The sequence below is a fragment of the Cetorhinus maximus genome, chromosome 8, assembly GCF_964194155.1.
Source record: "Cetorhinus maximus chromosome 8, sCetMax3.hap1.1, whole genome shotgun sequence".
Classification (NCBI taxonomy): domain Eukaryota; kingdom Metazoa; phylum Chordata; class Chondrichthyes; order Lamniformes; family Cetorhinidae; genus Cetorhinus; species Cetorhinus maximus.
Window position 1 is genome coordinate 41310687 of NC_135886.1, and position 24326 is coordinate 41335012.

Sequence of the window (24326 nt, forward strand, 5' to 3'; positions counted from 1 at the left end):
CTATCAAGTGTGTACAAGCGAGAGCTGTATTAGGTTCTTACAAGTTCATTTTTTTCATCTCCACATGGCTCCCTAGGTCTGCCCATGGTATATACTGAATGAGTGGCTATGGAGTTGGCATGGGGGCTATGAGGGAGCATGGGGGCTGAGGGGGTGAGAGCCAGAGGGCCTAACAATGTCTTAAACAACTGGGACAAAGTCCAAGAGAAATGATGTTGGCCTTCTAACCAGCCTGCCTCACCCATCCACTCGGCCACTTACGCTCTGCTTCTGGGATTGGCGGGCCCAATTCTATCCTGCCTCTACCTGCCCCCCTCACACAGTGCGAAAATTGTGCATATTGGGCCACTTTATCCCAAGGGGGGTACAGCAAAGCAGGAAATTTTCTCCTTGGTAGGGACAATCCAGCCCTACATTATGTAGATATTTTACTGCTGTTTTGGGGATAAAATGTAATGGTGAGGTTTGCGAATATTTTCAGGGTAGTTATAAAATTTTATTAACATACCAGAATTCTAAATGATTTAAAACAAATAAGATTTTCAAGTTACAAATAAGAAAAATTGATCAAAATCTTAAAATTTAGATAAAAGCGCAGTAGATATTAAATTGGCTATTAATGTAACTTTGATCATTTCCTTTCCCCTTAGCTCCATAGCACCAGTCATGTGCATGTGGTTCTGTCCTCTTCGGGTCACAATTTTACTTAGATTTTAATTTTTAAAACTTTTTCATAGCTACTCCCTCTCCATTTGCCATAACTTTGCTGGAAACACTGTTTCTGTAAATAAATGGTGATGCAGTGGAAAGGAAATTTTTAAAGCTGCATGTTCTTCATTTCTTCTGGCTAGTTTTACTCCTACTATGCTGCATTCCTAGGGCAATTTGTTGCAGCAGGTGATATGGCACATACTGCCAAGCCTCTGGAAATGCATCTCTTAAATTAGACCCTTGGTAGTGCTCAGAACTGAGTTACCATGAGTTATTTGCTGATTCTCCTTCGCAGTTAGAATGAGGAAAGGTATGTCATTTAATACAACACTATCTCTTGTCTAGATCATGAACAATCCTTATATCATAATCTTTACCAAACCGATTAAAGCCATTGAGCTTCTCCTTGCATCTTTCCCCTTCTAAAATAGTGAATGAAGCAAAATTTCCAACATACTGATTTAAACTTACCGTATGTGGCAACTAGAAAACTAGTAAAAGCTGACGAACACCTTCAAAATGCTGATACTTTCCCCCAAAATTATGACAACATAAGAATAGCACTGACAGGCTTTTTGATTAAAGCAATAGTTATGCAAAATATTCCTTTTTAAATGAAAGACCAAAAATTACATGAATGTCTGCAGGAAAAGTCTAAAACATGAAGGCATAGAGGCAAATATAAGTTTTTTTTCACTTAATCATGTGTGAAGCATAAAGACCAGCAGGCCAGTTGGGCCGAATGGCCTATTTCTGTGCTTTACATTACATATAATAATTAAACAGAACTGGGTGTTTATTAAGGTCAGATATTGTGGAGATTTTTGCTATTAAGCAGTAATGGTCTGGTTGCTATCTTAATTTTACAGGCAATGTGAAATACATCATGTGTTTAATCACAATCTATGGCTTTTTTGAGTTAGTTGATTTCAGCTAAAACTTTTGGGCACAACAACTGGTCGCTGCAGTTAAAATTAAGAGAAAAATGGGGAAATCTGATAGAGTTTTCACTCATGATCACCCTATCCAGTAATTCTTCTGAAACTTTACCACGCTGCTGTGATGGCTATTGTAGTCGAATAGGCTGCTAGTTCTCACCGTCACTCTCCGTTTGGGTGAAATGCCAAAGAATCCGAAATTGTATAAAAGCAAAAATACTGCAGATGCTGGAAATCTGAAATGAAAACATAAAATGCTGGAAAGCATCGGCGGAGGAAGAGAGTTAACGTTTCGACTCCTTATAACCATCTTTTCCGAGCTGAAATTATAGCCCAGCCAAAGTTAGCTTCCAGAAAGGGGGAAGGTAAAAATATCAAATGGCAAATTCAGTTATGACCCAGATTTGTTAGAAAGCTGAGGCCTCGATCAATCTTAAGAGAATCGGTAGGGCAAAAAAAAGAGGGAAATTTAGTTAAAATTCACAGTTGCATAATTTTTACTGAGCCGATAGATAACCCTACAGATCAGCTCTGAGTCAGTTCGGCATTGAATCCATCACAAAGCCCGGGGCAGGAAGAGGGACTCAGGGGTAGAGTTTTAAAAACCAGCGCCGTGTCCGCTTCATAAATCACGGGAAGGGGTTAAACCTCTCCCTCTGCTTTCGGCGGCATTCCCGCCACCAGAGGGAAAATAATCCAGGGATTTCCCGCCGAGGAGAGCGGAAGCTGCGCGCGGAACCCGCCAAAAACTGAGCGGAAGTGACGAGCAAAAGAGTCCAACCAGCGGCGGCGGCGACTGAGGGAAAATAAACAGAAAACAGCCCCGGGAGAAAACGGGTAAATACCCGGGAGAGAGAGAGAGACAGGGCTGGGTAAATACCCGGGAGAGAGAGACAGGGCTGGGTAAATACCCGGGAGAGAGAGAGAGACAGGGCTGGGTAAATACCCGGGAGAGAGAGAGAGACGGGGCCGGGTAAATACCCGGGAGAGAGAGAGAGACGGGGCCGGGTAAATACCCGGGAGAGAGAGAGAGACAGGGCTGGGTAAATACCCGGGAGAGAGAGAGAGACGGGGCCGGGTAATTACCCGGGAGAGAGAGAGAGACAGGGCCGGGTAAATACCCGGGAGAGAGAGAGACAGGGCCGGGTAAATACCCGGGAGAGAGAGACAGGGCCGGGTAAATACCCGGGAGAGAGAGAGAGACAGGGCCGGGTAAATACCCGGGAGAGAGAGAGAGACAGGGCCGGGTAAATACCCGGGAGAGAGAGAGACAGGGCCGGGTAAATACCCGGGAGAGAGAGACAGGGCCGGGTAAATACCCGGGAGAGAGAGACAGGGCCGGGTAAATACCCGGCAGAGAGAGAGACAGGGCCGGGTAAATACCCGGGAGAGAGAGAGACAGGGCCGGGTAAATACCCGGGAGAGAGAGAGACAGGGCCGGGTAAATACCCGGGAGAGAGAGAGAGACAGGGCCGGGTAAATACCCGGGAGAGAGAGAGAGACAGGGCCGGGTAAATACCCGGGAGAGAGAGAGACAGGGCCGGGTAAATACCCGGGAGAGAGAGACAGGGCCGGGTAAATACCCGGGAGAGAGAGACAGGGCCGGGTAAATACCCGGCAGAGAGAGACAGGGCCGGGTAAATACCCGGGAGAGAGAGAGAGACGGGGCCGGGTAAATACCCGGGAGAGAGAGAGACAGGGCCGGGTAAATACCCGGGAGAGAGAGAGACAGGGCCGGGTAAATACCCAGGAGGGAGAGAGAGACGGGGCCGGGTAAATACCCGGGAGAGAGAGAGAGACAGGGCTGGGTAAATACCCGGGAGAGAGAGAGAGACGGGGCCATGTAAATACCCGGGAGAGAGAGACAGGGCCGGGTAAATACCCAGGAGGGAGAGAGACAGGGCCGGGTAAATACCCGGGAGAGAGAGAGAGACGGGGCCGGGTAAATACCCGGGAGAGAGAGAGAGACGGGGCCATGTAAATACCCGGGAGAGAGAGACAGGGCCGGGTAAATACCCGAGAGAGAGAGAGAGAGACGGGGCCATGTAAATACCTGAGGGTGAGAGGAAGAGACAGGGCCTGTTACTTCCCTGCAGGCATTGAGATTGGTTCTGTTATGCACATGGGATGCTTGAGGGTCCCAATCACATTCACCTTTCTGACAGGAGAGAGAAAGACAGACTTGTGCAGCTTGCAAACTGAGTGGGGTAAAAGCTGGAAAATGTATAGAAGCATCCTAGGGCTGTATGATTCACATTAAATATATACAGTATATGGTACAGAGGCATTTCTGCGGCCGTTGGATGGTGTGTTGCCTCCCTGGGACCAGGGTCAAGGATGCCACTGAACAGCTGCAGGGTATTCTGAAGGGAGAGGGTGAACAGTCAGACATGGTGGTTCACATAGGTACCTCTGTCATAGGTAGAAAGAGCAATGAGGTCCTGCAACAAGAATTTAGGGTGCTAGGTAGCAGATTGAAAAGCGGAATCTCAAAGTTTGTAATCTCTGGATTACTCCCATTGCTAAGTGCTGGTGAGTTAGGAATAGGTGGATAGAGTAAATGAATGCGTGGCTGAAGACTTGGTGCAGGAGGGAGGGCTTTAGATCACTGGGTCCGTTTCTGGGGAAGGTGGGACCTATACAAGTCCGACGGGTTGCACCTGAATTCTAACAGGACCAACATCCTTGTGGCAGGGTTTGCTAGTGCATTTGGTGGGGTTTAAACTAATTTGGCAGGGGTCTGGGGTACAGAATGGAGGTACAGTAGGGGGTGATGCACAGACAATAGAAAAGGAAACCCAAATCAGTCTGGAAGGCAGAGCATATATAGTCAAGTTAAGGCACAAGGGAGAATGGCAAGGCTGGATGGCATTTATTTTAATGCAAGAAGTCTTGTGAGTAAGGCAGATGAGTTGAGGGTGTTGATTAATACATGGGAATATGATATCATTGCCATCATGGAGACCTGGTTGAGGGAGGGGCAGGACTGGCAGCTCAATATTCTGGGGTATAGAATCTTCAGGGGAGGAGGTGGTATCACAATAATTGATCAATGAGTTGATTACTGCAATAAGGAGGGATGATATGTTCGAAGATTCCTCAATTGAAGCCATTTGGGTAGAACTTAAAAACAAAAAGGGGGCAATCACATTGCTGGGAGTGTACTATAGACCCATAAACAGGGAGAGATAGAAGGACATATATGTAGGCAAATCTCAGAAGTGTAAAAATAATAGGGTAATAATAGGGAATTTCAACTTCCTCAATATTAACTGGGGTAGATAAATCGTAAAAGGCTTAGAGGGGGCGGAATTCTTAAAATGTATCCAGGGGAGCTTTTTAAGGCAGCATGTAGAAAGTCCTACAAGAGATGGATGATGCTGGACCTAATTTTAGGGAACGAAGCTGGGCAAGTAGTAGAAGTGTCAGTGGAGGAGCATTTCGGTGATAGTGACCATAACTCAGCAAGATTTAAACTAATTATGGAAAAGGACAAAGATGGACCGGAAGTAAAGGTTCTGAATTGGTGGAAGGCTGATTTTAATATGATAAGGCAGGATCTGGCCAAAGTGGACTGGGAGCAGCTCCTTGTAGGAAAATCTACATCAGGGCAGTGGGAGTCAAGTCAAAAAGGAAAGAATGAGAATTCAGGGTCAGCATGTTCCCGTAAAGGTGAAGAATGGGACTAATAAGTCCAGAGAATTCTGGATGCCGAGGGATGTACAGGGTTGGATAAGGAAAAAAAGGGAAGCTTATGGCAGATATCAAGGGCTCAAAGCAGCGGAAGCCCTAGAGGAGTGTTGAAAGTGCAGGGGCTTAAAAAAGAAATTAGGAGAGCGAAGAGGGGGCATGAAAAAACACTGGTAGGTAAAATAAAGGAAAATCCAAAGGCATTTTATAAGTGTATTAGGGGCAAGAGGGAAAGAGTAGGGTCCATTAGGAACCAAAGTGGCAATCTGTAGGTGGAGCTGGAAGACGTAGGTGAGGTTTTAAATGAGTACTTTGCATCTGTAATCACGATAGAGAAGGATGATGTAGGTATAGAAATCAAGGAGGGGGACTGATATACTTGAACAAATTAGCATTGAGAGGGAGGAGGTATCAGCGGGCTTATAAGTGGATAAATCCCCAGGCCCAGATGAGATGTATCCCAGGCTGCTGTGGGAGGCAAGGGAGGAGATTGCAGGGGCTCTGACATTAATTTTCAAATCCTCTCTGACCACAGGAGAGGTGCCAGAGGACTGAAGGACAGCTAATGTGGTACCATTATTCAAGAAGGGTGGTAGGGATAAACCAGGGAACTATAGGCCAGTGAGTCTAACATCAATGGTAGGGAAACTATTGGAAAAATTCTGAGGGACAGAATTAATCTTCACTTGGAGAGGCAAGGATTAATCAAGAATAGTCAGCATGGCTTTGTTAAAGGGAGATCATGTCTAACAAATTTGATTGAATTTTTCAAGGAGCTGACTAGGTGTGTAGATCAGGGTAGTGCAGTTGATGTAGTCTAATTCACTTCAGTAAGGCTTTTGACAAGGTCTCATATGGGTGCCTGGTCAAGAAGTTAAGAGTCCATGGGATCCAGGGTAATTTGGCAAATTGGATCCAAAATTGGCTTAGTGGCAGGAGGCAGAGGGTGATGGCCGAAGGTTGTTTTTGTGACTGGAAGCCTGTGTCCAGTGGTGTACAGCAGGGTTTGGTGCTGGTTCCCTTGCTGTTTGTAGTGTACACTAATGACATAGGGGGTATGATCAGTAATTTTACAGATGATTCGAAAATTGGTTGTGTGGTAAGTAGCGAAGAGGAAAGCCTTAGACTACAGGAAGATATAGACAGGCTGGTCAGATTGGCAGAATAGTGGCAAATGGAATTTAATCCTGAAAAGTGTGAGGTGATGCATTTTGGGAGGACTAACAAGGCAAGGGAATACACGATGAATGGGTGGACCCTAGGAAGTACAGAGGATCAGAGGGACCTTGGTGTGCATATCCATAAATCTTGAAGGGAGAAGCACAGGTAGATAAGGTGGTTAAAAAGGCATATGGGACGCTTACCTTTATTATTCAAGGCATTGAATACAAGAGCAGGGAGATAATGATGGAACTGTATAAAACGTTAGGTCACAGCTGGAGTACTACGCAGTTCTGTTCGCCACATTATAGGAAGGATGTGATTGCACTGGAGAGGAGATTCACCAGGATATTGCCTGAGCTGGAGCATTTCAGCTATGAAGAGAGACTAGATAGGCTGGGGTTGTTTGTTTTCCTTAGAGCAGAGAAGGCTGAGGGGGACCTGATTGAGATGTACAAAATTATGAGGGGCATAGATAGGAAGAAACATTTCCTCTTAGTAAAGGGGTCAATAACCAGGTGGCACTGATTTAAGGTAAGGGGCAGGAGGTTTAGAGGGGATTTGAGGAAAAAAAATTTTCACCCAGAGGATGGGTACCTGGAGCTCACTGCCTGAAAGGGTGGTAGAGGCAGGAACCCTCACAACATTTAAGAAGTATTTAAATGAACACTTGAAAAGCTGTAACATACAAGGCTATGGGCCAAGTGTTAAAAAATGGGATTAGAGTAGATAGGTGCTTGATGACCAGAGCAGACACGATGTGCCAAAGGGCCTCTTTCTGTGATGTAAAACTCTGTGACTCTAAATATTACAAGTATCCCAATTATATTGAAGCACCATAGAGCATAACATGATCTATGTAAATAATTTGAATATCATTGCACTTTCTGTAATGACCATCCTGAAATGTTTGTCATTTTTTTTTATTGTATTGAAGCACCTCACAGTGCAACATTAGGTAGAAAATTTGAATGTCATTACACTTTCATTTATGGCCATTTTGAAATGTTTTGTATTCTTTTAGATATTTTATGAATAAAGTATTTTTTGCAAAATAAGAAAAGCAGAATTACCTGTTTTCAGTGTTCTAACTACCCCCTCTTCCTTATTAGTTTTAATGGAGTTAATATTAAAATCAACATTTTAATCAGTGCTAAAATAATAACGCAACGTAAAGCTCAGATCCTAGAATTCAATTATATTTATTGTAAATATGATCTTTAGTGTAACATAACGCAATAGGAAATAAGCTGGTGATAGAGGGAGAGCCTGTCAGGGAAAAGAACAGGAAGAGAGAGAGAAGTTGGGAATTGAAGAGAGATTCAGAGCATAGTGGGATTGAGAGGAGGGAAATACAAGAACTGAAGACCGAGAGAACAAAATGGGATAGGAAGAAAAGAAAGAGTAACTAAAATTGCAAATGGAGAGGAGAGTGTAACAAAAAAACAAGGGAGGGTGTACAATTCCCATGTTACCTAAACAGCAGAGGAGAATCCAAAATAGCAGAGATATGCAGCAGGCAGCGCCAAGAGACGTGCATTAAAGGAAAGGAAGAACAGAGAAAGCAATAACTTGCAAGGGAGACCTTTTTAAAAAATGCTGCTATGTACAAGATAAGATCAGAAGAGAAATAAATTGGCAGGGAAAAATCACTTTTTGTTGCATCATCACACCTTTGGTATGTCACTGTCCCTAACTAAAGTCACTTCATCTTGACAGCACCACTTTTCATGCTTACAAACCCTTAATTTGCTGTTGTTTAAATGTCATGTGCTATCACTAAGTGTTGGTGTAAGGAAATTATTTTTGTCTTGCACCAACCTTAAAGGTTTTAAAGTTCAAGGTGACCCATTTCCCATTCACTGATTTTAGCACATGTCATCAGTTTAAAAAGGTTGAGCATCTTTGAGTGATTTTGAAAAAAAGTTATATAATTTTAAATCAGCACTTTTTATTTGTGATTTCTTAGGAGCATGAAGAACTATAAAGAGCTGCTGGAACAGTTTGAGAAACCATTCCAAATCCTGCTTCACGCACTGACCATGGGTGTATCGGGAGCTACTACTGCATTTCATATTCTCCAGCGTATCCAATCAAAGCAGCCTCTCCATTGGAGAACCTTCATAGAGACATTGTGTCAGCCTGAGCCACGGTTAGAAGGAAAGGAGCAGAGGCTTAGTCTGTAAGAACCTTTAATTGTGACCATTTCTGATACTCTACCAAATTTGAGAAATTTTTAATAAAACTTAATCTACTTTAATCATTTTTCCCCCCCGTACTTTTAAATCATTGTTCCGTGCACGAGGGTAGTATTCAAGCTTCACATCAAAGAGTTGACATAACCTAGGCTTGTGTCAGCTGTGGCTCAGTTGATAACACTCGCCAAAGCATTAGAAAGCTGTGGGTTCAAGTCCTGCTCCCAAACTTGAGTACAAGAACCTAGGTTGACACTCCAGTGCAGTACTGAGGGAGTGGTGCTGTCTTTTGGAAAGCACATTAAACAAGGTCCTGTCTGCTGTCTCAGGTGGATGTAAAAAATCCCATGGTATTACTTTGAAGAAGAGCAGGGGAGTTATCCTTGTCCTGGCCAATATTTATCCCTCAGTCAATGTCCCAGAAACAGATTATCTGGTCATTATCACGTTACTGTTTGTGGGAGTTTGCTATAAGCATATTGGCTGCTGTGTTTCCTACATTACAATGGTGACTACGCTTCAAAATCGCTTTGGGATATCCAGTAGTCGCGGAAGTACAAATGCAAGTCCTTCTAGCATTTCAGTATGGTACTGAGGAAGTGCACTGTTTAAGGTACCATCTTTCAGGCGAGACTTTTAAACCAAGGCCTTATCTGTCCCCTAAAATGGAATAAAAAGATTCTGTGGCACTGTCCAAAGAGCAGGAGTCCTGGTTAATATTTATCCCTCAACCAGCACCCATTAAAAACATTTATCTCATTGCTCTTTTTGGGTCCTTGCTGTGCACAAAGTGTCTGCCTAGGCCAATGACTACAATTCACCATTACGTTTTGTTTAAGTACTTTGAGATGTCCTGAAGATGTGAAAGGTGATATACATGCAAGTTCTTTCCTAGCTTTTTGATTTGAGAGTCATATTTTTTGTCTATTATTTTCAATTCTTCTCTCTGTACCATTTGCCACATGTTTGCCAAGAGGGCAGACATAGACTTGCTTTTGGGCATCTGTTGTTGACCCAACTGTGAGGAGATCCATAAAATGTACATTGTGATGTTAGTTCTCTCTTTGAGTTGGTAATGCCTTTCCTCCTGTCAGTGATTCTTTGTGACTTTGCACGTTTGTTAGGAGCTATCGCGTTTGTCTGTACTTGTAGTTTGCTGAACCCACTTGGTGTTCATTGTTTTTTTACCTTATGGACTCAATTTTTTTTATATGTGACCATACGATAGAAATGTAAATTGCTGTATCAAGGAATCGTGAATGCAAACCTGCCTCACCATTCATAGTAAAGTCAGAGGCTAGGAATCCGGTGGCAACTAATTCATCTCCTGACCCCCACAAAGCCTGTCCACCATCTACAAGCCACAAGTCAGGAGTGTGATGGAATACTCTCCACATGCCTGGATGAGTGCAGGTCCCATAACACTTAAGAAGCTTGACACCATCCAGAACAAAGCAGCCCGCTTTATTGAAACCCCATCCACCACCTTAAACATTCACTGCCTCCACCACCGATGCACAGTGGCAGCTGTGTGTGTACCATCTACAAAGTGCACTGTGACAACCTGCCAAGTCTCCCTCAACAGCACTTTCCATACCTATGACCTCTACCATCTAGAAGGGCATGGGCAGCAGATAAATGGGAACATCACCACCTGCAAGTTCTCCTCCAAATCATACACTATCCTGACTTGGAAATACATCACCGTTCCTTCACTGTCGCTGGGTCAAAATTCTGGAACTCCCTAACAGCACTGTGGGTGTACCTACATCACATGGACTGCAGCAGCTCAAGAACGTGGCTCACCACCATCTTCTCAGGGCAGTTAGTGATGAGTAACAAATGCTCTGGCCAAGCCAGTGATGTTTAGATCTCAGAAGAATAAATAAAAGAAAGAAACAAGTGAACTGGAATGTTAAAGCCAAGTCTTTGGCCATAATACCTCAAGTCTGTATGGTTAATGGTGGCGTACTATAAACTCAATGGTTAAATGAATCTACCCCTTGTCATGGTGACTCACACTGGAGTAAAGTTTCATTGTCAGTGACCATCTTCTGGCTTTCCCTAATAGGTTCTTCATGTTTGAATTTGGACAATAAAGGCCATCAAGTGTGCCAACTGAGCCCAATCCCAACCTTGGATATGACTGGTATGAACGCCTTTGGGTGAAACCGGTTAAAGGAGTCTTTGACCTCGTCTGTCTGGTATTACACCAAATGGCTAATCTTGCAGTCTTTTTCACTTGCTGTGCACTTAAACCACTTTGCAGTTTCTTAAATTGCTTCATTATACTTCGATGAAAATTGATATGGATTTATAAAAGAAGGCCAACTTCATTAAAAACCAGATTGAGATTGTCATTTCATGTAGGACTGTACAGGTAGCTGATAGACAAGGCCTTTGCGTCAGTGTGGTTTTTATTCAAACTCAAGTCCCAGAAATGAAAGTGCCTTCCCTCATCTCTGCTCATCTTACTACAGTGCGATGTAATTAAAGTATTAAATACTCATTGGGCAGTAAATTATACGTTGGGCAAGTGATTTGTTATCACTGATATCGCCTGGCATTCCCTGTGCTTCTGCAAATTTGTGTTACTCAGGCAGCAAGGCACACTGGGATTAGGTGTAAAAAATTGCAGGATTTGAGATCAATTGTGGTAACAATGCTATGACTCTCAGCTGAATAATGGTTTCATTGTATTCTCTCTTTTAGAAAACCGTTGTTTTATCTTTTACCTGTAATGGCCAGAAGAAATCTTTTATCATTTCTTCACCTGGGGAATACTGTTGTACCTAAAGACTGCCTGCATCATCTCATCGTACAGTTGAGGCAAAACCCAGATGCTGATCTCTGGACACAGAAATTAATTGATACCCTGGAGCAGGACGTAGGAGATGGTCTGGGTCATTTGGTGCCTCATTCACATACAGAGCAATCTCAGCAACAATGGAGAAGTCTCTGTCAAAAGTTAATGGGGATTTCTGAAGAGCGTTCAGATGCTGGGCAAAGGTTCGGATGGTACTTCAGTCAACAACAGAAGAGCAATGGTAATGAATCCTCTGAAAATACTGAAGGCAAGTCAGTATTAATACAGAACCCTAAAAAACGGAAAAACTTCATGAAAGATGCATCTCCTTTGGATGATGGTGAGCAAAATGCAACAAAGAAAATCAAATTGACGCAGGACACTGTCTGTCCCGAGCCCCTTATTGGCAACAAGGAGCAAGATCTCACCACAATGCCTGGGAGCTTGGAAAATGGGCAAATTATCAGTCCACAGGTACAGAACAAGTTGGATATCGTTGAGGTGGAACGGAAATCACCTCTAAACACGGAGAAAAGTCTTGATTTGCCAGAACATGTCAAGGTACAAGTCACCTTTATCCAAATGTATGTTTGGCAGAAGCTGTTCATTGTGAGTTGTGCCCATAATTGAATGATTTGTTTAATCCAATGTTGTTCATGTTATCTCTCCAGTATCTTATACAATTGGTTTCTTAATTCTGGTATTAACATTTTGGAAATAGTTTTTTCAGACACACAGAGGCTTATGAATGTTATTATCTATGATGCACTGCAGTAGGAAGGAAGGGCAGGCAAACAAGATTGGCTGTGGGTGGGGGGGGAGGAGGAGGAGGAGGAGATGGATGGAAGAGTAAAGCCAAAGCTTCTTCCTTTCCATCTATTTCCTCAACTTTGAAGTGTCAGTTTAGTGTAGTGATGGAGCTCTCAACTGAGTCAAAAGATTTTACATTCCAGACCCACTCCAGCACTTGAGCATATTTAGGCTGCACTTCAGTGCAGCATTGAGGGAATGCTGCAATATCAGAGGTGTCTTTTGAATTAAATGTTTAAGTCCAAGTTTATGGGAACATAACAGATCCCATGGCACCATTCAAAGAGGAGCAGGAAGTTCATGCAGTGTTCCAGCTCATATCCCTTTGTAGGGATTTTCTTTGGGGTCCCCTGAGGATATGCAAGGTGCAATATTAATGATTTTACTTATTTCTTCCCTGCTTTGTTCTTGTATCTCATCTCCTGTCTCACCCCCTGATGTACTCCCTGCCCCTGTGCCAGTCTCCTATCCTGCCTCTCTGCCCATCACTACTCTGCTTAACTACTTGTCCCAGAACCTTCTCCCTCCTGAACAGGCCCTACAACTTCATCTAACTCCCACCTGGTTCTTGTGGCACAAATTGCTGGTATTCTCTGAGCATTCTCTCAGGCTGCCTCCTTTCCCAGTGTTAACTGTCAGTGCCACTTTGTCCAGGTCCTCTGTCCTTCCCAATACGCTCTCCATTTCCTGACCCAACACCGCCTTCTAGCTCCCATTCTAGCAACCTTCAGGCTGGCCATTAATGTCCTGTAAAAAAGTCTTTCCTCTCCTGAATAAGATCCTCTTGTTTGTGCTCTTCCAGGATGAGTGCATTGACAACCTGAATCTGAAACCTGACACATGAATGGGATTTTGTTTTCCTCCCTTGAATCTGTACACCTAAGATTTTCAAGACTTACACATCTGTCAGGGTGTAATTGTCTAACTTTATGTCAATGGGCATGTGCTCATGTCTACCAAAGTCTACTCATATGGCATCACATTTAGTAGCATTTAGCTGCATACAGTTTTCCTTACACCATACACGGAGTGTTGAATGTTTTCTGACCTCATTGACTGCATTAGCTGCCTAGACTCCCTGACTGTCATATCATCCACCTATTTCTTGTATTTGAGACCTGAAGGAAAGTATCACTAATGAGGATTAGGAAGGAAGTGGTCCTAGCAGAGTGCCCTGAGGCACAGCTGCTGTTAATTGAACACTTTTGGATAGATGGCCACACTACCTGACACACTTGTGTGGTCAGGGAGGAAGTCAGCAATTCATTGGACAGAATCTCATGTACATTTAACTTTAACCACAAGTGTATGGTCCACCCTGTTGAACGCCTTTGAAAAATCTGTAGTAATAATGGTTTAGGTTGTTCCCAGCTTATTGCCGCTTTTACAAAGCACATTCACCGTATTAACCACTGTCGATCTTCCAGCCTGGCTACAACAGTAACCACTTAGTTATGAACTGCTCTGCCAACCTTAGGGAAGTGGCCTGTCAAGGCAATGGGACGTAGCTTGTCCAATGATGCTGGTTGTTGCTTCGACACCAGAACAACGATTGTTTGCTTCCATTGACGTGGAACTGCTTCTTTAGTGAAGGAAGCATTCGAGACATCGCACAATGGAACACTAAACATATGGGTGGAACTTGATCAGAACCAGCTGGTTTTCCATCTTAAACTCTCAAGCACTCTCGGAAGACTTTTCCACGGTTGGACCACAGGAGGTTTTCTCATCGGTAAAATCCTTGGTAAATGAGGAAAAGTCTGGAGATGTCATATCACCAGCAACATCTACGATTTATTTATTAATGACATTGGTAGTGGAGAGTGGCTGGCTGTGACCTCCAATAGGAACTGCAATGATCTGAGAGGACCGGGAGCTGCAGCTTTTACCTCTCCACATCTCTTCGGAATCTTTCTTCTGCCATCCTTACCGCCATCAATTTCCCTCTCCCTCTCAACTGCCCCATCTGCATTTTACTGTTCCCTTGATCTTCCTACCTTGCAGATGCTGGTTGATGACTATTACTGCTAACTACTTCTGCTTGTGAGATTCTGTCCCTTCAACTCCCTCTCTTTCAGAACCTGGAAAAATCAGCCCCTCTTTTCTCTCACAAATGCTTGCTATGGTTTTTCAGCCTGTGGCCTACTACGAGCATTTTTTCTAAAAATTAATTCACAAGATGTGGGCAATGCTGGCAAAGTTGGCATTTTTTGCCCATCATTCTTTATCAGTCAGTTATCAATCCACAATAGTCTTGCCTTCACTTTCAATATTCTTCTTACTACCAGACCCTGAGTGTTTCCAACCCCAGTATAACAACCAAATCAATGATCCCGCATATTGGCAGTATATGACTGTCCATTCTGAGATCTCCTGAAACTGCTCCCTCTCTGCAGCATGATCTTCATATGATTCCATTGTAATTCAGGAGGCAAGAACAAGCCTAGACTCTTCCTATCACTTTTCCTTTATGTGCTTTAGGAAGTTCAAAGAATGTGAAAAATGGTATATAATGCAAGTCTTTCTTTCTATCTCGTGATTTCAGTACTTAATTAGCTATGAAGTACTTTGTAGGTCATGAAAGGCACTGTAAATATGCAAAATTGTTCTTTATTTGTTATGTTCACAAATTGTGACACTGCATTGTTCACTGGCGCCTTATCTATTATGCAGATTGTCTACAGGCTGCTGAATATGTGCTGGTAATTAACAATTTGCATTTATATACTGCCTTTAACATGGCGAAACCTCTGAAGGCGCTTGACTCCAAACAATGTGCATGACAGCTGCTAAAACTTCCACTCAGCTCCAAGCCTTCATTCCTGGTACTTCACCAGGCTCCAATTCGCTGCCCCACTCACTACCATTAATGGTCTCTTGTCTGACTCCCTGAATCCTCCATCATCACCTCTAATGTTAAATATGAGCAGTTCAGTGGGCATCTTTGCCCTCTGAGTCAAAGCTGCATACTTGACTGCCTTTGCCTCGTGCACTCTCACTTCTCACTCCTCCTGGCCCTTTTGCTAAATAAGCCTCCACCATCCTTCACTCAAAGGAAAACTCTTCTGTTAAAAGTTGAAGTAAAAAAGCACACCTTGTGGTAATCCTGCAGAATTCGTTGATAGTTTGGAAGAATCTCAGTTCTCCCAGGCCAGTAAACCTTATCCCAACATGCAGTCCTTTACCTTTTCACCTGTCACAGATCATGGCAAATCTGCTGAACATAAAAGGAATCACACTGATATTAAACAGAAACCTTCCCCAACCCGACCCTAAATAAGAGAATCAGTATTGTCTTTCATAACCAGCGATCAGAGGGATAATTTGAAGTGGGCGAGGAAGATGTGGAGACTTGCAAGTACAATCAAACTTGATTCCTCCATGTAAATAGGTTAAATCCACATAAATATCTCAAGATTCTTGAGTTAATAACACTGATGCTCTAGAACATCAAATTTAATGGATAATGTTCTGCTATTGTCATTCATTCCAGAGGTGGTACTGTAAATGCTGTTAGCTGTATCTGTCCTAACAGGCTATATAAGATGTATATTTCCTCCAGCTCCCTGTGCAATCAAAGGAGATTCACTGGTGTAATTACATACTGATGTAAGAAACTTCAAATCGCACTTAAAATGGAAACTAGTAATTCCTCAGGGAGGGGAAACCAGGGAAACCAAGATTTAGGAATCAAATGGAGTCCATTATTTAAAACATGGAGGTCATTAGATGGGATATTTGATAGAGCAAGCCTTGCTGATTCTGTGTTTCTAAGTTACTAAACCTGCTGATTGACGTATATTCTGTTTTTCTTAAAGTCTTCAGTATCCAGACTGAGGGATCTGTTTGAGGCTGATTCGGATGTAAGTGTTCTGTTAACTTTTTTGTCTACAGCAAAGCCAAAGCTCCCATTGGAGGTGGCTTTTATTCGAACTGTAGAAAGAAATTTTCAAAAGTCTTCTGTTTTACTAGCAACTTGCAGCAGTGCTTTTACGTTAGAAAGTAAAGCATGCTCATCCGTCAGATTAGCATTGGGTAGAAAATAACCTTTACTGATTTGATTATCCGTTGAACTCATATTGGGACACATTCATTAGTGCCATCTAGCAGCAGTGATGTACAATAGATTTAATTTTTCAAGTCAAACCAAACCAGAGAGTCCAGGACACTGCTGTCTGTTCCAGGAACCAGGATGATGGAGAAGAGTCCAAAAATGTTGCTAGTGCATTCCTCATTGAGCTAGCTAACAATTGGCTTCTGCAGTGGATTATCTACCCCACCCTATCCACTCAGTTCTGGAATTAACTGGGTTGCACTTGATTTTCTCCCCCAGATATTAAGCTATGTCTGGCCAATGAGAAGCCTAATAATGTAAATAAAGTAGATGATATGAGTTTAGCACTGTAATTATATGATGTCTCATTAAATTGAAGTGGAGAAGGAGGTGTTGAAGATGCCTACAACAGGTCGCTAGCCAGGTATAGAACTAAATAGAGTGGCTATCCTCACCTATTCTTATTTGCTTCTCTACCTGTGAAAGCTTTGTTGCGATTTGTCCTGGAAACTAAATTCTGCTGTTCTGTTAATTGCAGCGCAGCTATGACTGTGCTGATTTATTTCTGAAATCAAATGAATTGTGTTTGTAATGGTTTACAAGTCGAAGGATCAGCCGGTTGTTACAACCTGTAAACTCTTTTTTGTTGAGTGTTTTTTGTTTCCCTCCTCTCCCTCCAGAAGTTGGGAACATCTGAAGAACTAAATATCCTGAATGAATGTGATCCAAGCCAGGTAGGGCCAGAGTGGTTTTCTTAAAGTAACACCCTGTTTGCAGTGAACTGCACTACACTTTGTCTTTGTTGAGGTGGTGGCCCATTCTGCCAAGCCTCACTGGCCTACACCTTCTGTTTTTAGGAAACTCTGATGGTGTCAAACTTCTCCCTATCCAGGAGATGCTTTCCTGACCCTGGTTGTAATTTGGGCCCACAGATAATTAACATGACAGTGCTCACAAGGGGCATTTACTCACCAATAACCTGCTCACTGATGCCCAGTTTGGGTTCTGCTAGGGGTACATGGCTTCAGACCTCATCACAACTTTGGTCCAAACATGGACCAAAGAATTCCAGGGATGCAGTGAGAGTGACTGCCCTTGACATCAAGTCAGCATTTGACCAGGACAAAAACAAAAATACCTGGAAAAACTCAGCAGGTCTGGCAGCATCTGTGGAGAGGAGCACAGTTAACGTTTCGAGTCCGCATGACTCTTCAACAATAAGGAAAAATAGAAAAGGGGTGAAATACAAGCTGGTTTAAAGGCGGGGTGGGGGGGCGGGATGAGAAGAGCTGGATAGAGGTGGAGATAACCAAAAGATGTCACAGACAAAAGGACAAAGAGGTGTTGAAGGTGGTGATATTATCTAAAGAAATGTGCTAATTAAGGGTAGAAAGCAGGACGAGCAAGGTACAGATAGCCCTAGTGGGGGGTGGGGTGGGGTGAAGGACCAGGTGTGGCCTTGTAAAATTGAAGTTAATAGAAATCAGGGGGAAAATTCTTCAATGGTTGGAGTCATACCTAGCACAAAGATGGCTGTGGTCATTGGAGGCCAATCATTTCAATCCCAGGCTATCGCTGCAGGAGTCCCTTGGGATGGTGTCCAAAGCTCAACCATCTTCAGCTGTTTCATTAATGGCCTTCCTCCACTGTAAGGTCAGAAGTGGCGATGTTTGTTGATGATTACACATTAATCAGTACAATTTGCGATTCCTCAGATACTGAAGCAGTCTGCGTCTGCATGTAGAAAGACCTGGACAACATTCAGGCTTGGGCTGATGAGTGGCAAGTAACATTCATACCACACAAGTGCCAGGCAATGATCATCTCCAACAAGAGAGATTCTAACTATCTCCCCTTGATGTTCCATGGCATTACTAATCACTGAATCCCACACCATTGACCAAAATCAGCCATATATATACTGTGGTTGCAAGAGCGGGTCAGAGGCTGAGATTGCAGCTCCAACAATATGCAAAATACCATCCAGTACAAAGCAGGCACTTGGTTGGTACCCCATTCATCACTACCGAAGCAAGTTGCAGCACTGTGTAGCACCTACAAAAGGCAATGCTGCAACTTGCCAAGGCTTCTTCGGCAGCATCTTCAAATCAGTAATCTCTAGCACCTAGAAGGGCAAGGGCAGAAGATGCATAGAAGCACCAGCACCTACAAGTTCCCCTCCAAGTCACACACAATCCTGACTTGGAATTATATCATCATTCCTTCACTGTTCCTGGGTTAAAATACTGCAACTCCCTCCCTAACTGCATTGTGAGTGTTCCTACACCAGGTAGACTGCAGCAATTCAATAATGTTCAACGACAGAATCAATTTGGCTAGAGTTAAGGAACAAAAAGGGTGCAATTACATTGCTTGGTGTAGTCTGCAGACAGCCAAATAGTGAGAAGGACGTAGAAGAACAAATCTGCAGGGAAATTATAAAGAGACGCAAGCATTATAGAGTAATTATAATGGCTGACTTTAATTACCCAAATGTAGACTTGGACAGTGGTGGTGTAAAGGACGGAGAGGGGAAAAAGTTCCTAGATTGTGTTCAGGAGAATTTTCTACAGCAGTGTGTGTCCAATCCAACAAGAAAAGACGCACTGTTGGACCTGGTTATTGGAATTAAGGTGGGCCAAGTAGATCAAGTGTCAATGGGGAAACATTTAAGAGACAGTGATCATTGTATTGTACGTTTTAGGATGATGATAGAAAAGGACGACAGGCAATCCAGAGTAAGAATAATTAACTGGACAAAAGCCGACTTTGATGGGGCAAGAACGGAGCTGGGCCAGATAGACTAGAATGAAAGATTGGCAGCAAAATCTATAGCTGAACAGTGGGCTATCTTCAAAAAATAATTGGTTCGGGCACAGTCAAGGTATATTCCATCGAATGGGAAAGGTAGGACAAACAAATCCAGAGCTCCCTGGATGATAAAGGAGATAGAAATTAAGATAAAGAAAAAGTGCGCTTATGGCAGGTGTCAGGTAAAAAAATACAACTGAGAACAAGAGAAATACAGAAGGTTCAGAGGAGAGGTGAAAAAGCATATTGGAGAAATGAAGAGGGATTATGAGAAAAGACTGGCAGCCAACATACAGGGGAATCCCAAATTCTTCTATAGGCGTATAAACCTATGTGGTAAAAGGAGGAGTAGGGCTGATTAGGGACCTAAAAAAGAATTTACACATGGACGAAGGGGCCATGGCTGAGGTATTAAATGAATACTTTGCATCCGTCTTTACCAAGGCGGTAGATGCTACCCAGGCCTTGGTGACAGATGAGGAAACTCTGTCACTAGAAGGGTTCAAAATTGATAAGGAGAAAGTGTTGAATTGACTGTCGGTACTTAAAGTTGACAAGGCACCAGGACCGGATGAGATGCATTCAAGGACATTGAAGGAAGAGAGAGTAGAAATTTTAGGGGCACTGGCCATAACCTTTCAGTCTTCCCTAGACACAGGGGAGGTGCCAGAGGACTGAAGAATTGCAAACATTACGCCCTTGTTCAAAAAAGGTTGTAAGGATAAGCCCAGCAATTGCAGACCAGTCAGTTTAACTTCAGTGGTGGGCCAGATTCTAGAAACAATTATTCAAGATAGAATTAATAGTCACATAGAAAATATGGGTTGATAAGGAAGAGCCAGCATGGATTTCTAAAAGGGAAATCGTGTTTAACTAACTTGCTGAAGTTTTTTTGAAGAGGTAACAGAAAAAGCTGATGAGGGTAATGCTGTTGATGTGGTGTACATGGACTTTCAAAAGGCATTCGATACAGTACCACAACAGACGTGTGAGAAAAGTTATTGCTCATGGAATAAAAGGGACAGTAGCAACGTGGATACAAAATTGGCTGAAAAATAGGAAGCAGTGAGTTACGGCCAATGGATATTTTTCAAGCTGGAAGAAGGTTTGTCGTGGAGTTCCCCCAGGGGTCAATATTGGGACCCTTGCTTTTCCTGATATATTAGTGACCTAGATCTTGGTGTACAGGGGACAATTTCAAAGTTTGCGGATGATACGAAACTTGGGAGTGTTGTGAACTGCGAGGAGGACGGTGTGGAACTTCAAGGGACATAGACAAGTTGGTGGAGTGGGTAGATAGGTGGTAGATGAAGTTCAATGTGGAGAAGTGTGAGGTGATGCATTTTGATAGGAAGAACATGGACAGACAATATAGAATAAGGGGTGAAATTTTGAAGGGGGTGCAGAAGCAGAAAGGTGTATATGTGCATAGATCATTGAAGGTGGCTGGACAGGTGGAGGGAGCAGTTAATAAAGCATATCGTGTCCTGGGCTTTATTAATAGAGGCATAGAGTACAAGAGCAGGGAGGTTATGCTGAATTTATATAAGACACTCGTTAGACCTCAGCTGGAGTATTGTGTACAGCTCTGGGCACCACACTATAGGAAGGATGTGAACACATTGGAGAGAGTGCAGAAGAGGTTTATGAGAATGGTTCCAGGGATGAGAAACTTCAGCTCTGAGGATATATTAGAGAGGCTGGGACTGTTCTCCCTGGAGGGAAGGTGACTAAGAGGAGACTTGATAGAGATGTTCAAAATCATGAGGGGGTTGGACAGAGTAGATATGGAGAAGCTGTTTCCACTCGTAAATGGGTCAAGAACGAGAGGGCACAGATTTAGTGATTTGCAAAAGAAGCAAATGTGACGTGAGAAAAAACTTTTTCACACAACGAGTGGTTGGGGTCTGGAATGCACTGTCTGGAAGTGTGGTGGAGGCAGGCTCAATCAAGGCGTTCAAGAGGGCATTAGATGATTATTTGAGTAGAAACATTGTGCAGGGGAAAGGCAGGGCAATGGCACTAGGTCATAATGCTCATTTGACATGGTGGGCTGAATGGCCGCCTCCTGTGCGTTAAAATTCTGTGATGTGGCTCACCACCGCCTTCTCAAGGGGAATTAGGGATTGGCAACATGTGCTGGCCTTGCCAGCGATGCCCACATCCCATGGAGAATTAAAAAGGAGCTTCCAATCATAGCAGATTGGGGCTGGAGGTTTGTCATGGCAGCCCTTGGGACTACTGGAAAGGGTAGAAAGCAATGATGAGCTTTGTAAGGAAAATGGCTTTCTTCTGTGCTGCTGCTGGAACCTTTGTGCATCCACCAACAAAACACTTCCACAGGCCCCTTCCATTGCACCCCCCTGCTTATTTGAGAATGCTGGAGACTGGGCCCTAATGGCAGCCCTTGAATGCAGTGTTTAATCAGGGCATGAGGCAGGCACATCTTGCACCAGGACTCTCTTATAAAAGAGGAGGAGGAGGCGGAAGATGTCCCCCAACTCATTTTAAGACCCTTCCATTCCAAATCTACAATTGGCAGATTGGGGCCAGGATGTGTGGCTTTTCAAAGTACCATTGGTTTTTATGTGCTTAATGTTTAAGGGAAATTGTTCAGGATTTAGTTTTCCACCTGGTATATTGTGATAATTAATCTATTGTGAATAATTAATTTGAATCTGAAAATGTCTTACACAAACCAACTCAATTTAAAGTTCTCAGGTATTGCTTATCAAAATGAATAAAGTAAAGCATCGGTAGGGATGCCATTCAACTTTTAACTTGCATCAGAATTGCCAAGAGCTGAGGAAGATGCATTTTACTATATTATGCCACTTTTATCACTTCTGTATAAACAAGTCAATAGAATAATGGAAAATGCACGATTAGTTTCAGAATTGCGATAGCGCAGCCTTAGTTTGACTGAGCATATTAGCAGAATTTCCAGATTACAGCATCTGTTTGGCAAAGTAAAAAAGTGTAATCCACATATCCTTCCAGCATTGAGTCTGTAAATTTTTAGTTTTGTTCATAAGGTTTTCGGTAATTAATTTGCACATTGCATTTCTTGTAGCTGGAGAAACTCTGTTTGTTATTGCGGCTGTCCGAACTCCCAGAGCACCTCCTGCCCCTGGCCTGCAACAGACTGATCTCCTTGTCATCTGATCTCAGTTACAGTAATGCGGCTGTGCTCGCTCGGAACCTCTTCTTGACGAGGGTATGATGGGACTGTGTGGAACTACAATTTGCAATCGCTGTTTTTTTTTCTTTTCCAGCTCCTCCATTTTGATTGCACAGCCTTTTCAGCCACTGAAATCTGACTGGGCTCCTCTGTCACCAAACACAACATTGGACACCAGAGATTGCTATGGCACAAATGACAAATGTTAGATAACATGATTCTATTATTTGTTTGGCATTGCACCATGCTTACCCAAATATAGGTGGCTATATTGCAGGCGCTGTGTTAATCCCAGCAGGAAATCCTGAAAATGGAGAGAGAGAATTAGGGGCCAGGGGAAAAGTGGTTCCAAAGAAGTTTTCACTATGTTCCAGCTTCTCTGTGATGAGGGGTGGGGTCATGTTGATACTATTTTTAATATTCGATTTGTCCTACCTGTGTCAGTACAATTTATATATTTAAGGATGCTTCACAGTAAGATTGGAGCGCTGCATCATTTGAATGTTGAATTGCCTTAGACTAAATTCCAATTAGGTCCCCATGCAAAGGAAGCTTTGTCTTTGTGTATATATGTGCTGATATAAATAATGTGTAGCTCTCCTGTTGGCTCAGATGATAAAGATATTGTTTAAATGAACCATAATGGTTCCTTAAATAAATAAGTGGATTGTGTATATTTATAGGTACTCTCATTGACAGAGCCTGCCTCACGCTTTCTAATGGCTGCCATCACTTCATTTTGCAAGAAATATGCTCGTCCATCCTGCAGTGCTCTGATCCAGCCACTCCTTCAGGCTCCAGACAAAGGTATGGTCAGATTTTAAAAACTACAGAAATGTACCGATAACAACTGTTATCACTGTTTGACTAAGAATGACTAAAGCAGTCCTAACTATAGCCAGACATGAACTGGTGATCTGTGCATAAATTATTTTACTCTTTTTTTTCCCTTGCCTCTTTTTAACTGAGCATTAAACTGATACTTACCATCAAATTTTCATTCCGGAAGGCTAGCTAGTTTATCACTGTAGTGATCTGCATCTTGCAGTGTGCAAAATTATGGGTATGGTGGAACAAGGCACTGAAGCAGTACATAGGAATTGCTGGATGAAATATGACCACGGTCCATCTGTTTCATCTTCTGCCACCCTGGTAATCATATGATGTAACAATACAAGTTATTGACTAATAGCAATCAATCTTTTATTAATTAGTCTCCAACAGACCTAGACACATGAGGCAACTGTAAACCCACAACAGTACAAAGCTTTGGGGACCATAGGTCCCAGATCATCTGTTCTTGCTATAGAGAGCATGCTACGTTATTATACATCTTGTCTCAGGTTACTCATGTACTGTATCCCAAAATATTATCTTCTGAAAGAAACCCAATTTGTGTCACCAGGCTGCCACTGTTATCTTTGAATTCGCATAATCTAATATGATTGTGAAGTTGTAATCTCTAAAATTATCTATGTCACTAGTTACAAATGTGAAATCTGCTGAAGTGACATCCTCCTCAATGATTCTGTTCTTATATAAACAGTTAGGTGGTGTAATGTCACCACAGTTAACAATCAGAGTACCACTGTCCCCATTGTGGAATCTTTCTTCATCTCTCTCTGAAGCCTCCTTTCTGAAGCTACACTGACTGTCTAACTGAGGTTAAGAGCCCGGTTCTGGACATATACCTGTGTCTTTCCACATTACAACAAGTGCATTATGACATATTTCAGTCTTGATCATCTCATTAATAACTAAGTTTTGTTCTGTATAATCAGATTTTGCTGAAATAGACAGTAATTGTTAAATGCTTTTGCTTGCAGTTTCATGTTTCTGGATTCTTTACAGGAAATATTCAAGTGGAACTGATTTGCAGACTTACAGAAGACTGCCTTGAACAAGAGCATCTAACAGTGACTTTTGAGTTGAGTTATTCTATTGATAATTCAAGTTTACATTGCGTGTA

At 42.8% G+C, this 24326-nt stretch overlaps 1 protein-coding gene across 1 annotated transcript in view; it reads left to right on the forward strand.

The window, feature by feature from the left end:
- The first annotated feature begins 2400 nt into the window (after positions 1-2400).
- fance (FA complementation group E) overlaps positions 2401-24326 on the forward strand; it is a 29274-nt gene continuing 7348 nt past the window's right edge. The window contains exons 1-8 of the mRNA XM_078546723.1: positions 2401-2486; positions 8470-8682; positions 11408-12062; positions 16130-16174; positions 17046-17099; positions 22250-22393; positions 23041-23164; positions 24209-24284. Of these exons, the coding sequence (XP_078402849.1) occupies positions 8474-8682; positions 11408-12062; positions 16130-16174; positions 17046-17099; positions 22250-22393; positions 23041-23164; positions 24209-24284 (1307 nt within the window). The 5' untranslated portion in view covers positions 2401-2486; positions 8470-8473. The remainder of the gene's footprint in view (positions 2487-8469; positions 8683-11407; positions 12063-16129; positions 16175-17045; positions 17100-22249; positions 22394-23040; positions 23165-24208; positions 24285-24326) is intronic.